We start from the raw sequence: 17,372 nt of genomic DNA, 5'->3' as shown, positions 1-17,372 counted from the left end.
TCCTCAACTTTAGCTTTATTACTTCAGTGAAAACGCACTAAAATTCCTGTTCATTTCAGTGACAACAGTTAGCCTAATCCTGAACACATTCTGGTGACACTTGATCTGATGATGCATCATCCCTTGCATAAAAATACCCCTTTTTTCCAAACTGGGGGCAGGGGGAGGGGGGTTGTAATCCAGAGACCTGAATGTCATGGTAGGTGTGTATTCCAGTTTATCCTAGAGAATAAAGATCATTGTGAAAACCTTCTAAATAGACCAAGTGAGCACTGGGGCAAGTATGGGCAAAAGTCTGCATGGATACGAGTCTTAACTACAGTAAACGGTTATTCTGCATTTGGAATCAGTTACAAAGATGTCTTAAGTAAGAGGTTACTTACTCCTCTCCTTCTAATGGATACCATCCCTGTAATTGCCCTTACTCATTTCTTATCTGCAGTAGTTTGTTGCCTATGAAAGTTCATGCCTCTCTGAACCAATTAGAGTCTAAGGCACATGGGTGGGCAAAATGGTGGATCTGGCCTATGGCTGGACTCCATTTCCTAGCAGCCCCTGCATGTGTGGCTCCCAACCACTCTCCACAAAGATCCTGGGCTCATGTGAACCCAGCACTGTGCTGTTGTGACCCTGCAATCCTGGAGTCTTCTTAGAGAATGGCCAGGAGCCACACCGGCAGGGCACACGGCTGGGTGAGGAGCTGCTTCAGGGCTAGGATCATGGGGTGGTGACAGTGCAGGGACAGGGCAGAACCACGATCCTCTCACTGCACACCCTTATCCACAGAACCCATGTCCATCCCAGGGGCATATGTGCAGCACATCACAGCTCTGCCTCAGCCCCAGCCCCAGCCCTAGGTCTGCACTGTCACTGCCCCAAGATCCTGGGATCTCCCTGGCCATGCCTGTCTCTTGCTCCCAACCAGGGCCCCATCACAGCCAAGCAAGTGGCCACACACCCAGCTTGCGTGAGTCCTACACCCAGCAGTGGGTGAGGGGTGGATGAGCTAGGGTGCCCAGGCAGTGGGGCTGAGTCTGGCAGTGGGGCTGAGGCTGGTGGTAGCAGCCAAAAGGAGTTGCTGCCATAGGAACTGCTGGGAAATTGAGTCCACTGTGGGCTGGATCTGGCCCACAGGCCCGATTTTGCCCATCCCTGCTTTAAATTCATCATCCTGCCCGGTCTTCTGCTTGACCTCAGATTAACACAGCTACCCACCTCTTATCTAGGCACAATAATATGTAACAGCTCTGTGCTTTGACTTGCTATCATCAGACTGGCAGAGGCAGGCTAGAACAAAGCATAATCAAGTTGTAGTTTAAATTGCCTTTGGTTCAAAAAAATTGTGCTGATCATGTAAATTCAGTACGTCTCACCAGAGAGACTTGTTCATGCCAAAAAAAAAAATAAAAAAAAAAAAATTCTTGTATATTGCAGATCCTAATTATTGCTACTCGCTTATCAAAATCATATTTTTAAAAAGAAGCTACGATTATTCTGTATGTTAGCAGCTGCAGTGATATAGTGTGTGCATTTGTATATGTGTTTAAGATAAGAGTGGGCACATCACGTTTATTGCAGAACTGACTAACTAGCTCTGCAGTAAACATCTCAGGATCTACACATACACCCCCAATTAGGATGCAGAAAACTAATAAACTCCACAGCAGGGCAGGACTTGTAAACTCCAGAGCTTATTCATGTGTGCTAATTGCATATGTAGATGTACCCTATGTGTAATACATTCTTAAAACTGCCAGTATAGCTAGGCATGTCAATTTCTGTACCAAATGTGTCAGTATTTTCTAGTTTGAACCCCTGAACTGATGAAAGGGAAGGAATATTTTAGTAAAGCTTAGAAATTGATAGACAGGTTTAAAATGGTTTATAGCAGACAGGCATGATTGTTAATGCCTCAGGGAGCTATGCGTTTTGGTTTAGCATGAGATAAAACAGGCCTAGAACCTACCCAAAGAACATGGGCAGAGACTGAAGCATAGGATTAAAGTATTAGATACCACATGAACTAAAATGGTATTGGACTTCTTGTAGTATTTTGTTTTTGTATCTTGGCAGGCAACTATTTCTTGGATCTCCTGAAAAGGAGAACGAGCTTGGCCTTGTTCAAATAATTTCAACTCTATCTATGGAAAATATTTTCCACAAAATGCTGAACACATTCTAGCTAGTTTGTGTGGAGTTTAGATTCATGCCTCAACTTGAAGAAAAAACAGTGTCTTTAAATCAGTGTTACTCTTGACTATTTAGCAGGGCACATTAATAAGTCAAATGCCAGTAGGGAACAGCAAGGAATTTAGTTACCTCAAATCATTTAATAACATAGCTAACTTTAACTAACTTGTATTTTCTGTTTGGTATTTTTTTTATGGCAGTGATTCTCAGCCAGGATGCCATGACATCCTGGGGTGCTGAGAGATCCTTTTAAGAGTACCATGCAATATTAGCAGCATTAGGTGTACCAACACTTACAAATAAGTTACAAGATAAACTCCAGAGATTGTGTGTAGGAACCCATTGTATTAAAAGCATTCTGAGCTGTTGTGGTCTGAGTTCATTGCCACAAAATATAATTGCTCTTATTATTTTTCCAGTCAAAAATTGCAACACCTAAGAGCTGGCATCTTCAAAGGGATGCCTTGAGTCTGAAAAGGTTGAGAACCACTCATTGTTGATTACATGTCAGAACAAAAACGTGATCCCTGCGAGCAAAAATTCTCAGACTCCAGAAGAAATGAAAGGCTACCTTTGCTCTGCAGGCAGTTTTTCAAGCCGCTAAAACATTCACTAACTATTTACCAGTACTGAAGGTATTTTTCCCCCAAAGTAGTTTGATATTTCCTTTTCTTTGTTGAAATGCTTTCACGCAGCAACTGCAGGATGCAGTAGTAGACAGGCCCTCAACCCTTTATGTGCTTAGTCAAGCACATCGAATAAGATTTTACATATCCAACTTAGTTTAGAACTATAACAGATATTCATTGTTTTGATTAAATAGGTGTTTTACATGAGGCAGCTTCTGTGTTCGTGCTCGCTGTTGTGGTACGGATGATAATCTGGGAACTGGAAACAAAGAGCCCAGGTTAGCTCTGAATAAATTAAGTTAGAAACCTAAACTCAGCTATTCCAAAGCACTCTGTCATCTTTTCCAATTTTAAGAGAGCAAAATGTTTTATAGACTTTAACACGCTGAAATTATAATGCATACAATCCTAGTAAGCCACAATATATACCATACATTTATAAAATAAAACACACACACAGAATAGAACTGTTTAACCCTCTTTTTGTAGGAACACTTCCGTATCAGCAAGATACGTTGTATCACACTATGCATTAGAAAAACTTTTCAAAGCAGAAGTTTCTAAAAACATGACTCATAATACCTTAGTACGCACTTTAAAACTGTCCTAATTCCAGAGAAAGTAAGTATATTTCAGTTACTCAATCACTCTATAAATCAAAGAAAAGCACTAACAGAATTGAGCCCAACTTATCAAGTGATTTTAGGCTATTCGTTTCCATTCCTCTTTCAAGGAAATAGTGTACATTAGGATTCCACAAACAAGTGGAGTAAAAAAATTAAAACAGAACCTGAAGTGAAAGTTGAAGTCTTAGCAGACACAGGGATTTGTTGCAAGTTATCAGTAAATCTGATTGATACACGTACACTGATGTTGCCATAGCAGCTCAAGGAATAGACATGACAGAACTAGAAGAGCCACTGACATGGAACTCATTGCTGACTCATCTCCACAAGTAGTGCTTAAAGTTGAGCATAAAATCGATATCGTCACTCTTCCACCTGCACAGTCACTGAGCCAAGATCACGACAAATATCAGAGTAGGTAACTATATCCTTCCCCGTGTGTATACCCCAACCTACCTAGGAGTTGCATCAGACCATTCCCTCACCTATGAACAAACGTAACTTCCAGAAAGTCAGCAGTAAAGTTTCTGCATGGGTAGTTGTCTTAAGATATTCAGCCAGCCTGACATGGGGTGCCAACTTCGAAGTGCTCAGAACCACCACACTTGCAATGGTATATACCCCAGGAGGATATTGTGCTCCTGTATGGTTCAGAAGGTGTTACACTAAAAAGCTTGACATTTGACACTACTTAATAGTGCACCATGACTCACAACAGGCTGCAAAACCTACACATACGCACATACTCCCCATATTTTTGAGCATTAGAACAAGTGATATAAGAAGACACACCCTAACATCCTTACTGGCAATAGAGGCAACAGTTGATGAAAAATCACCTACACCATGTTAACTGAAGACTCAAAAAGATGGAAGATTAAGAGGCTCAGAAGTCACAAATCATTTGTACATGAAGCCCAGAAGCTCCTGGAAGATGTTGAACTGAACCTATGGGCAGCAATGGAGTAGACAGACTGCTAGAAAAGGTTATATCTATTTCTGCAGCATATTATACCAACACCAAACAAGTCCTCCATCAGGCATAACCTTAACAGAGAAGCGTGGGTCAAGATGAACAGACTGAGATCTGGATGACACTTCAAAACAACACCTTATAAAGATGAATATCTTGGACAACCCTTTGTGCAAATGTGGTATCCAACAAACAGCACAGCATTTAATCAAAAATTGCAATCTTCACAAATGCCCAGATGGGGTCGCACATTGAGTAATAATACCTGATAACTGGTCATAGATTTGGAAGTTGATATCAAACATCATACAAAAGACAGTCTGATAGCTGCAGATAAAAAGAAGTATCATAGTTTCTTGGTGAAGTTCTTGCTTGTTAAAAAAACAAAGTAACCTACTACAGATAGGTCAGTTAAACTAAATAAGATGTTTATGTCCCAAAGGGAACAGTTAGGAATCACAAAGATCTGTTAACTCTGTAGGAGAAATACATTTACATGAAGATGTCTTTAGCACATTTGTCCAACTAGATGAAACATTAAGACACTACAAGTTATGAAAATATTTTTAATTTTTTTATGAAAAAGAATATAGATAAGGTGAAGAGTAGCTAAGAGATGAAGACAGTAACACAGTCAACACAACACAAATATAAATCACCCTCTGAACAGACCAAGATGTATCTTTTGCTATGCAGAAACAAATATACTTTTGTTACAAATAATCAAATATAATTAAATTTGATCTAAAAATACCATCTATTTGAAATTAATTATGAAATTACAGCTGTGTTTCAGCATCATCAGATCAAGTGTCACCTTGCATATTTTTTGGCTGTAAACTGTCTGGTTCTGCAACACAACCTTTGAAAGTATCCACATGGATCTGAGAAGTGCTGCAGAGTAAACTGGGAATATAAGCAGACAGTAAGGCTCTTTGACTTTAGTTGTATCATTAAAGGGTTTCGTCTAGTCAATTCAAACATGGCAAGGTATACAATCAAAGTAGAAAAACAGAAGTCAGTTAATCACAGTAATAGTCTACCAACAGCTTAAAAGTGCAAAACATTTAAGATCAAATATTGAACTCACAAAATCCTTTCAAAGATACACTAGACATTTAAGGCCTGCTTAACCCCTAAATCTGACCTATTTAAAAAAAAACAAAAAAAGCCTGAAGTCTATATTGTTTTCATGTTCCTCACCAAATGTGTGCAGAATTGTTTTAAGTAAAAAGGCATCAGTAGTTTTCAGTAGCATTCAATCAACAGCCTACGAGAAGCTTGTGTGGAAGTAATGAAGGACACTGCTTTCAGTACCAAGCTTCAAGAATGGATGGCTTAAGCAGACACACGTTTTAAATGAGGGGAAAAAAGACCCAATGTCCCTGTGAAAACAGATCCACCTTCATACCAACATTACACTTCACAAAAATGAAATAAAAACAGCTTGTAACAAAATGCTGGTTCTTTTGCTTGGGTTGAGCCTTTCACAGTTCTAGTTCGTAAGGTTTCCAGTATCTTCTTTTAAAGGTCTCTCTTGTCCTCATACTGGCACATACAGGCAGCTCTCTGACTATCCAAGTATGGTTTACATCCTAAATGTATGACTGCATCAAACACCAGCTGAACAGTTGATTCACAGGCTGCAAGACAAAGGGAAATCAGTTTACTGTAGGAATTAAACACGCTCTTATAGTGAAAAAATGAAACAGCTAGGCTGCGTGCAGAAGTTTAGGCAGCCTGTAGGAGAGGCACTACAACCAGGATGGTTTACACAAAGCACCATGAGTTAGAGCACCATTGAACCCAACATGCGCTTCTCCAGAGCTGTAGTGGGGAAAGGGGCAAATGGAGCCCCCTGGCTTGCAGGCCTAGCCCGGCTCCCCTGTAGATCCCCAGAGGGATAGTTGGTCTGGGCCTGCAAGGCCGGGGGGGGGATGGCGGCTCTATTTCCCTTGCTTCAGCTCTGGGCAGGGCTGCGACAGCTGCCACCATACAGATGGTCACTCAGGGGCTGAGGGGAAGGGAGCCCCCTGCTAGAGAGGCCCAGCCCAGCTCTCCCCAAGAACATGTGAATATGGCATGTTACAGGGACTAAGGAACGATCATACATTCATTTAGGTTTTCTTTTCAACATCTAAACCCACTTTTATTGAAAGTTAGAATATCAAAATAAAGTTAACCTTGACTGCATTCACTACGTATGGAAAAAAAAAAAACGTTCTTGAGTACACTAATCTTCGGTATACAGCTTTGTGTTGCTGTTTTATGCCCCCCTTTTTATACAGAATATCCTCTGGCTTTAATGGCAGCTCTGCGTGGATCAGGTCTTTCACAGTTCTAACAAAATGTGCTCTTTGATTGCATACACTTAATTGCAATCAAAGACCTCTGCAAGATCCAGGTAAGTGTCCACTCTGCAGCCAGACTGCTTTCAACAGGAGTACTCACAGTAGGAAGCATGATGGTCCTGTTTCTTAGGCATGTATTTGTCAAATATTGATACAGGTTGTGGCGGTTTTGCCTTCCTTTAGCAGGGGGCATGGGCCATCCAGCTGGGATCTCGAGTGCATATTAACATCTGTTTATAAAACCAAGACACTGGCTACCATGGATCCCCTGCCTTACCTGTGGCAGGTTAGGGTGTTATGTCTTGTGTCAGGGTTGATGATAGTTTTCCAGAGGTTAGATTACTGATTACATGAGATGCTTGGATAGGGATGATCCCGTCTCAGGCAGAGGGTTGGACTAGATGAAATACGGAGGTCCCTTCCAGCCCTACTTCTCTATGAAGTCTAAATACTGATCATTTGCATAACTGGACCCCTAACCAGAAAGGAGTCCAACTTGTACATTCCCACTGAAATACCTACACTACTCACCAAAATAAAAAAGCATGCTTTAAAAGGTAATTATACTGTATGCTATAGTTGCTCAAAATCACTTTCTTCCCCCATAGCTCAGGGAGTCTAATCTATACCTCAATTATGTGGATAGGTAACATCTCTGATATTACTCTAAACAGAGTGGGCTCTAAATTCTATTATTAAAAAAAAGTAAAAGGAATTTACAGATAAAATCTACAGGAGTGCATATACAGCACTGTTTTCTACCTACAGTGTCATTATACATCATTTTAAGATCTTTATTTTGTAGAGGGAAGCAATTTCATATATGCATGCAATTTACAGTAAAACCCTTTTAGAAGATGGACCACACCCAATGCAACAATAAGTATTTATCTTCATTACTGTACAGTGCAAATATGGCTAATCGTTAAACATTTGTTTTTATGAATCTGTAGCATAAGTTTTCATAAGCATTAAGGGGGGAGGGGAGGAAGGTAGGAACTATGCATTTAATGCAAAAGAATTGATATTTAGCATCTAAGTAAGTTGTTGCCTATGAAAGTTAGCACCTCTCTAAGCCAATTAGCCTCTAAGGGCATTTTTACACATGCTGTGCTGCGGTGCAGACATATGTATAAGTGGCAAAATGAGGTGTCAGCACTGAGGAAATAGCAGTGGCGCACTCTTGAACTAAAACACATGGAAGGTATTTTAGTTCAAAAGTGCACCACTGCCATATTTTCAGTGCTGATATGCTTTTCACCATTTATTCAAATGCATGTGCCACAGTGCCAGGCACATCAGCTCACGTGTGGAGCAGACTCGGTTAAATCGAGCCTGCTCCAATGTGCTGGATATCCAGCATATTGGAGCAGACAAATGTATATGTATAAATGCTCTAAGGTGCCAGCTTGGAAAGATTCAACAATTAGCTTAGTGCTTTTCACAGACTTTCACTTACATTTCATTTCAAGGCAACATATTTTAGGGTTTTTTGTTTTTGTTTTTTTATACGCAGGAGATCAATCACTAGTTGTTTAAAACACGCAAGAAAAACAAACAAACAAGCTTTTCCCCTTTCTTTTTATTAACTTTACATATATAAAAAAGCCTGACACATATACCTCAGGCATATCTTCTTCCCATAAGAATACTGGAGGAAAAGGTAATTCACATGAATTTGTTATTCCCCAATTACTGTAATTTACACACTTCATACAAACGTACACATTTAGACCACTGCTGTCTTGTTCTGTACAGAACCACAGTAAAGATCAGGTAAATATATCTTGCATTACATTTTTTTTCAGTCTTACCCTGTACACTTTCTGATATTCCCAATGTTCTCTGTACCTCCCTGCAGATTTTGGAAAGACAATACTGAAACTGTTCATCACACTCGTTTTTCTTATTCCCACAGGTATCATAGCATCTATCATGTTGATTACAGCACTTTGTCATTGAGGGGATACCAATGTCAAACTGTGAAGAAAATTTTCAAGGTTAGTATTTCAGCCGCCAAGATAGTTTATTGCATCCAGTGATCATAAAAATGGCGTGCTAGCCATGCAAATGAACCCATAAAAGCTGGGTACAGTTGCACCATCAACATGTTACTTGTACTCCAAAAGGAAGCTAAATGCTAATAATATGGAAAGTAAGAGTAGAAACTGAACCAGGAGATTATCTGAGGGCAGTTCAGAGTGCTCTATCACTGAAGTGCTGCAAGGTTTTCAGAATCTTCCCTGCATTAAAAGTATTTAATCCTTGATAGTGATCCTATCTTCTGAGCAGAAATAATGAGCGCCAATAGGCATCCTTATTTTTAGGATGTTTAAAAAAAAAGTCTGCATTAGGAAACATCAAGCTGGTAGTCTGTCAATTAACTAACCTCTTTAAAATGCTTCCAAAGTACAACCTGAAGTAACATGCGCACACATTGTTTCTATTTTTAGAATGGAAAGTTCAAAGAGGGCACATTTTAAGTTAACTACTAGTAACATTAAATAAGGAAGACTGAGTAAATATGAAAAGCTCTTGGAAAAAAAAAAAAGTAACTCACATGAACTCCAAACACTGGTGATCCACATCCATTTGGTGGTGAAGGCTTATATCCATAACGTGGAAAAGGCTTTGATCCTACAAAAGAGAATTTAAAACCCCCTAAATAAGTTTTGTTTTTGTTTTTTTGCTTCGGTTGTAAATTAGGTGCATCTGCAAGTGCTAAGTTCCTTTTTTTTAAAAAAAGGCAAGTTTTAATCAGGTATCTATTTTATGCACTCAAGTTTCAACAATTTTGGTTCAAAGTTGCACATATATTCTAGATCAACATTTCTCAAATGGGTCACACCCCCAAAAGTGGGTTGTAAAAATACATGAAAGGGTCGCCAACAAATTTAAAAATGGATCAACAAACTTTTAAAATGGATTCTCCTCTAAAGGAGAAAAACATGGGAGATAGTAGCTTTTGCCTTGCAGGCTGGAGAGTTCCAGGCTGCAAAGGGCTGTTTGGGACCCCGCAATGCCCCACACACTCGAGGGCACTGGGTCAGGAGTCAGGGGCACTGGGTCAGGACTGGTCATCAATGTTTACAAATGGGATCTGGTACAAAAGAGGTTGAGAACAACTGTTCTAGATAAAGCAAGACTCCCTGTCCGCAGTAAAAAAAATATAAATTTACTTCAGCTTTTTAAAATGTTGCATACTTTTTACCTATAAGCAAAGCAGCTGTGCTAACTTCCTTTCTAAAGCATCACACCTACTAAATGGAATGGAACAGGACACAAGTATTTTTGCTAATTTTTACACAACTACAAAATGAAGAGCTCCTGCTTATTTGTGAAAGCCCTGTTCATTTGAAGAGTGCACAACAATATTTGTGTGTATGTAAGAATAGGAAAAGTATGGGGTAAAACAATGCAACTGAACAGGTTCTGGGATCTGAGACCAAACCAAGAAAAGCTTTCTAAAGGAGGGATTGTATAGACAAGGTGCATATAATGAATGAGGTGGGAGTAGGACACATTTCATGGTGGCATGAGATGCACACCAGAGATCACCCTAAGACTTCACCATCAAAAAATCTGCATGTACACCCCCTGTCCCCTCAGTTTCACCCTCAAAAGGAGCTTCATTGAGTGAAAACAAAACAGGTTACTTGGGACTTAGTATGTCTAAGCTGAGACAATCTTAAAGACATGTTTTAATAAATTCTACTTCAAAATTTTCCAACACAATCAGATAAAACACATTCTTAGGTAAGACTACCATGAGAGAAGCCTAGGCCAAAATATCTTACATCTACAAATAGTTTCTAGAGCTGCCTTTGCATTACTCCAGTTATTACTGGTTTCATGCAATGGAAAGTCATCAGGGGCTAAAGACATAAAAAGTGAATCCCTGCATGCTCACACTACCAAATGTAGTGTCATGTAGGTGTGGTAAGGGGTGGGAAAAGTCCTTCCTGACCTTCTCAGGCAAATAATGAAGCCCACAGCACAAAATTAAATTAGTTAACCTAATTCTCACACAGTAAATAACATATGTGAATTTAAATTTCTGATTAATTCCTGTTACATATTTCTCTTCCGTTTTTCAAGTTTACACAAAAATAGTCTCAAGTTGTGAAGCCCGCATTTGTGGCCGAAGTCATTTACCTGACTATACTGAGGGAAGTTTCAGGCAATTTAATAACATCCTAGCAAAGCCAATATCCATTTTCAGATTAGTGTTTATTCCTGGAAGTATCTAATCCTTCTGTAATGAGATGCTTGAAACCATGATGGTACTGAATTACATCTGATGCAACCAGCAACAGTGGGAGTACAATGGTCGCTTTGAAGAGTGTTGCAAAAGACTGCTGTGTTACTACATAACTGCACTCACTTGGGGTTGCTGAACAAGAACCAAGTAAACCAAAGGATTACACGTCAGTGTCATATATAGCAGAAGCTTTTGTGATCTGAAGCTTACTCCCTTCAATACTGTGAAAGGACTGTATAGAAAGCAGAGTATAAGGAGACAGAAATCAGAATACAAAAAAGAAGGGGAGAGAACTTTCTACATTCCCTTCCACAGTATGTGATGAAGTCAGCTTCAGTTTGGGAAACCTTGCGCTACATATAGATCTAATTTAGTTAGTCTATAAGGTGCAAATCTTCTCATCAACTGTCTCAAGCAATCAATGCCTTCACTTGGCCTCCCTGATTAAGGGAGGCTTCTAGTTCCCTTGGCAAGCCTAGGCCCATGTTTCTCTGGGCATAGCAAACAGGCCTGCCTCCCTGACACAGCAGGGAAGCTGTGCAAGACAGAAGGCCGGCATCAGAAAGCAGATACATCCAATCCTATCTGCAGAACCACCAAGGCACTGTCAGGGGTAGCTGGGTACTGCCACCTGCATCCCAACACACCATTCAGGCAATTCTCAACCAGGGACACCGCAGTGGCATGTACAGTTGGCAACTGCCGTCCCCAAAATTAGCCCAAAGCTGCCTTAAAGGCCCCTGCTACGCACTGCATATCTTACACAACTGATTGGTCTATCATGCAATAAATTCAGATTGGCCACCATGCAAAGTAATTGTCACACAATTCACTGGATCATCACGCCATACATTCAGACTGGTGACATGTGCAAAGCAATTATTGCAGAAGTCTCTGCTCTTATAAACTGCCACACGTGCAAATAAATATCACGATGGCCCTGTCATGTGTTACCCAATCAACTGGTCCATCATGTAGTAAATTCCGACTGGACCCTGTACAAACTAAATTATCACACAATCCACCAGTTCATCATGCAACATAGTCCTACTAGCCGCACATGCAAAGCAAGTATCACACCATGGTCCCTAGTACATGTTACATATATTATATAACTGACTGGTCCATCATGCTTTAAAGCAGGGGTGGGCAATTATTTTGGGCAGAGGGCCGCTTATTGAGTTTTGGCAAGCCATTGAGGGCTGCATGACAGGCAGCCAGGGGCAGATAAATATTAATTTTCTAAACTTTTTAGGGACCCTGCAAGCCAGATAGGTTGGCTTGGTGGGCTGCATGCGGCCCGCAGGCTGCATTTTGCCCACCCCTGCTTTAAAGTCACACAATTATCATGTAATTCACTAGCCTGGCATGCCATACATTCAAAATGGCTACACATAGATTTCATAGACATTAGGGCTGGAAGGGACCTCGGAAGATCACTGATCATTGGTTCTCAAAGGGCAGGAAGTCAGCTGGGGTCATAGGATCCCATGTAAATGAATGATCACATGAAAGCCCGAGCCACATGTTACACAGAGAGAGCACACACCATTTCATCCTGCAATACATTCAGATCGGCCACATGGGCAAAGAAATGATCATACCATTCACTGGCCCAGTGTGCACTAAATTCAGACTAGCAACACATGCGAATCTGATCACACGCTGGCCCCGCCACACATTATATAGAAAGCACCATTTCCTCCTGCAGAGCAGCACGGCTGTCCCTAGAGGGGGGCGAATTGAGGCAACCGCCCCAGGCCTCGGGGACAGTGCTGTACCGCCAGCTCACCACCCCTGGCCCTGCATGGGCTATGCCCCTGGCACCCCTAGGGAGGCTCTGCAGATCAGTCACATTGGCCAAACAACCACCTCGCCATTCACTGGCCCAGTGCGCAACTGGCCACACGTGCAAAACAACGATCATGCCAGGGCCCCTCTTGCACGTTACAGAGAGCGCACCAGCAACACATTCATACTGGCCACCCAGGCAAAAGAAGTATCACAGCCACACATTACACGGAGCCCGCCACTCCCTCGGGCACTATTTAGATCGGGTACATGATTCAACACCTTGACTGGCCACATACATAAACCAACTATGGCACGCCAGCGCAGACGTTACACCCAGCGCACCAGCCCCACACTCACACGGCCGAAAGCGACGCTCCCGCGCCGGCCCCGTGCACACGTTACATGGAGCGCGTCACTGCGCCGCGCAATCAACGCAAACGGGCCTGCCCGGCTCCCAGCGAGAAAAGAGCCCGGCCGCTCCCCAGCCTGCGCCGGGCCCCGCTCCGCCGCCCCTACCGTCGCCACACTTGTACTGGCAGAGCCCGTCCTCGCCGCCCAGCAGGTCGAGGGCGGCGTTGAGGTAGACGTCGATGCGGTGCACACCGTTGCGGATGGTCTTGAGGGTCATGCGCCAGTCGGGGGTGTGCGGCGGCTGGTCCTGCGCCCCCAGCGCCGCCACCGCCAGCAGCAGCAGCAGCAGCCGCCCTCCCGCCATCTGTCCCCATCCCGCGCTCCGCCCCCGGCCCCGGCCCCGCCTGCGCTCCGCCCCCGGCCCCGGCCCCGGCCGGGCAGAGGGGACACGCAGTGTCAGCGATGTCCCGGGTGGAAATGCGCGTTCCCGTTTCGCGGGAGAGCCGCAGGTGCGGGTCCTGTTGTTCATGTGCTAAGGAACAAAGCAGCGATTCTCAGCCGAGCTGCCACAGCACCGTAGGTTCCCTCATGAGCTCTCCAAAGGTGCGGCGGGGTCCCACTCAATGTGAACGGTGTTAGGTGTGCAGACGTGAGCCGCAAGGTAAACCCAATGTTGCAAACAGCAGTCCATAGTTGTGGTTTTTCTGAGTTCTTTGGAATAGAAAAACTGCTCTATTTTTATTTATTTATTTATTGGAATAGGTCATTTTTGTAGGCACAGAGAGAGGTTTTTTTAAAAAAGCCGTTTTATTTCAAAGTTGTCTGGTGGCAAGCAGGATGTAGAAGCATATTTCCTTCAGATTGTGAGTTTCATATTTCACAGATGAGAACCCTTGCAATTTACAATGTACAGGAAGAGAAGACCCCCTTGTACGATCAAGAATACTAAACGTGTTCAAAACGTATGATAGGCAGACTTGGTTCTTGGGTAAATCCAATATCTTTCATTGGACCAACTACAGTAGTTGGGGATGTTCTTTGCACACTTTCAGGCACGAGCACTTGGGTGATGGGTCGTGTTTTGACAAACCTCATGTCTGGGAAAACATGACCCATAAAACCTTAGTAGGCACTTTAAAACAGTCCTAATTCCAAAATAAGTAGACTTCAGCTACTCTGTAAGCAAAAGAAAAGTACTGCCAGAATTGAGGCTGACTTACCAAACAATTTTTGGGTACCTGAAAGTGTGTAAAGAAAAATGTTCCTAACTATTGCAGTTGGCCTAATAAAAGATATCAGATTTACCCATAGAACCTCACCTGCCCGTGCCCTTGTAACACAGCTACAACCAATACCTCGTCCATGTAACACAGCTACAACTGATACTCCCAAAATGTACAATGATTTTCGAGGTGGCTGATTAATGCAGTACAAGGAAAATACAAGTTATTCTCAGGGGGTGCCTTTACACGTGCCTCTTTTAAGTGGGCTTAGTCTAAAACCACCATTTTTAAGGCACATAAATGGCATGTATCTACACTCTCAGGGAGTCTTAACTGACTCTCTGGGTGTGTCGTCAATGCTTTCTTATAACTGCTTGCCTCAAAACAAAGAATTGCTTCAATTTTGACTCAGTTTTCACTCACCCACTGCTGATTACAGTGACCAATATAAAGTAAATAAGAAGACTTATTTGCTTACTTATTTGCATTTTTTTAGTGTTCAATTGATACAATAATTTTGAGCTTCCAATACAATCATTTCATATTTAAAAACTGGCAATGCTGTTCTGGACAACTAATCTATGTGCAGTTCAGGGCTGAGAGTAAAGTATGAGTGAGACAGGCTGAACAGTTAGTCTGTCACCAGCAATGTTGTTTTGCCAGTACAGATATCAAATAATATCATGCATCAAGTATACTGCTCCTGTCAGGCCAGGCCTCTCTTGTCCTGGTCTCTGGTACCATGTAAACCAGTACAGGCTGTTCTGTGGTCGGGTCATCAGTGACTAACCTGGCGCCCCCAGTTGGGCTAGCCTGGGTGAGGAGGGGGTGTGTGGACACCCAGCAGGACTAAAAATAAGACCCGTCAAAGGGTGGATGAGCTCACTGTGAGTCAATGCCCGTTCATACCTAGAGAGGAAATGGGCACCACCAGGTCACTGACTGAAGAATTACTAATGATGCAAAGCAACTCAGCTGACCTCATATTGGATCAGTCAAGGCCTGGGCCTACCATGAGTACCTCCAAACACAAGACAGAGTGGAGAAGGGTTGTTACAGCATCTGAGATACCCCAATGCTTGCAGCAACATTGGGGCTGACATGACAAGTACGCAGCCCTGAATACACCTTAGATGAGGCTGGGATTATGAGACAAAATCCTTTTCAGGCCATCCCAAACCACACGTCTCCCCCACCAGGGGCTGCTTCTGAATGACTCACAACCTTGAGTTGTGTCCAGATTAGCTTTTAGAAAGGAACCAGGAACTGGGAAGAAGGATCTGGAAATAAGAAACCAACTTCAGCCTCATCCTCAGACCCTGATTAACCCCCAGGCTGGCAGCAGATGCCACCTGTCCTCTCCTTGGTGCAACCCTGGAGAAGGGCTACTGGCTGGGGCAAAGCATAGGTCTATCTTGCCCCTGTGTGGATCCTGTGAAAGGTCCTCAGCCAGTTGAAGGAGGTGAAGTAGGCTGTTTCTTAGGAAAGCTTTTGCCCCTCTGAAGGAGTTACTGAGTCATAGAGAAATCAGGCTGGAAGGGACTTCCAGAAGACATCTAGTCCAATTCCCTGCCTCAAGCAGAATCATTTCTATCAAACCATCCCATATAGTCATCATCTAAACACTACATAAGATGTACCCTCAATCCTGACACAACACAGACCTAACACCCTAACTTGCCACAGGTAAAGCAGGGCAGCCAATGTCCTGCTTCTATAAAATGTAAAATGCCTCAGACCCCCTTGGATGCTGCCAACCCTCTGCTTTGTGTGGGCCTGAAGAAGGGCCGTTAGTTGGGGCAAAGCAGAGGTCCATCTTGCAACTTCCAGCCTTGCTTGGATCCTACAAGAGCCAACTGGAAGAGGTGAAATAAGCTGTCTCTTGGGAAAGCTTATGCCCCTCTGAAGGAGTTGGTCTGTGAGGTGGCAGCCTGCTGTCTATGAACCCAGGAAAAGAAAGCCATTGTTTTATCTGCTTCCTTAGCCTAGGTGGCATCTGCTTTTGTTCCCAGACTTGAGCAATGGTGTTCGGTGCCCAACAAGTCTGTCCAGCATCTCTCCCACCTATATGTGTGGTCTGTATGGAGCTGGAACACATCCTGCAGCCAGCTCCAGCAATCTGGCACACTCAGGGTCACTTTGTTGCTGGATCCAGCACGTCAACTGTATGCTGGATGTGGCCCACAGGCTGACCCCATCTATGTGATTCAGCTTGCCAAGTCTAGAAGGTGGATTGTCACTGCTGTAGACTATCAGTGTCGCTAAATTGGTACAAGCTGATTTGTAGCCAGGGTTGAAGCTAGACAGCTTTAGGAAGCACCTGCCCTGTCCCCTGGCATCAGCTGATGCACAATTAATGACCCCCTCTAATAACAGGGGGAGCTATCAGGTTCTTGCTGGACTCATATCCGTGATTCCTTGTGCATCAAATAGGCCCGTGTTACACAGTGGCAGAGAGTGGATGCTGAGAGGGAGAGTGAACAGGGTATGACCAGGGTTTTTCTCATTATTCCTTCTCCTTTGTAGCCTGCAGTATTTAAAGTCAAGGAAGTCTGATTCAAAACACCTGAATCCCTGAGTGGAGCCCCTAACTCCCATGCTTGAAGGCTACAGATACAGCTTTCCTCCAAGAAGTTGTCCAGTCCCTTTTTGAATCTGTCTAAACTGCCAACTTTCACAACATCCAGTGGCAAGGAGTTCCAATGTTGCTACCCCTTATTGCATCATCCAAAAGGAAAATCAGTTGGATGACAAAAGGTGGTAATAGGCTCTGCTGCCTTATTGCGGCAGACACCTATGAGTTTTGTGGTAGAAGAATATAAGCACTCTTCTGCCACTTGAGGCAGGTGCTTTGGATGTTTGAGGGGTGCTCAAGCCTCTAAAGCATTTATCCACTTCCCCTGCTTACAGAGGGGCATTTTGGGGAACCTCAGATTGCCTCCCCATAAGCAGGGAAGTCAGGGTTCCCTGCTCA

At 43.1% G+C, this 17,372-nt stretch overlaps 1 protein-coding gene across 1 annotated transcript; it reads right to left on the bottom strand.

Annotated features, from left to right (window-relative positions):
* On the bottom strand, positions 1 to 13,550 carry PLA2G12A (phospholipase A2 group XIIA). The gene is made up of 4 exons (XM_090036708.1): positions 13,341 to 13,550; positions 9,330 to 9,406; positions 8,584 to 8,749; positions 1 to 6,061 (listed from the first exon to the last, which is right to left on the bottom strand). Exons 1-4 carry the CDS (start codon positions 13,537 to 13,539, stop codon positions 5,943 to 5,945), a joined length of 561 nt encoding a protein of 186 aa, XP_089892834.1. The 5' UTR covers positions 13,540 to 13,550; the 3' UTR covers positions 1 to 5,942.
* Between the last annotated feature and the right edge of the window lie 3,822 nt (positions 13,551 to 17,372).

The sequence above is a fragment of the Crocodylus siamensis genome, chromosome 2 (genome assembly GCF_052110815.1).
Source record: "Crocodylus siamensis isolate JL-2025a chromosome 2, ASM5211081v1, whole genome shotgun sequence".
NCBI classification, from domain to species: Eukaryota; Metazoa; Chordata; order Crocodylia; family Crocodylidae; genus Crocodylus; species Crocodylus siamensis.
The sequence above is the reverse complement of the archived record's forward strand: the minus strand, read 5'-3'. Positions and strand labels throughout refer to the sequence as shown.

Coding starts and splice junctions, on each gene's coding strand:
- PLA2G12A (XM_090036708.1), bottom strand. CDS start 13,539: ATGGCGGGAGGGCGGCTGCTGCTGCTGCTGCTGGCGGTGGCGGCGCTG. Junction 8,750..9,329: donor CACCAGTGTTTGGAGTTCAT/GTGAGTTACTTT, acceptor TTTTCTTCACAG/TTTGACATTGGTATCCCCTC. Junction 6,062..8,583: donor AATATCAGAAAGTGTACAGG/GTAAGACTGAAA, acceptor TTTGTCTTGCAG/CCTGTGAATCAACTGTTCAG.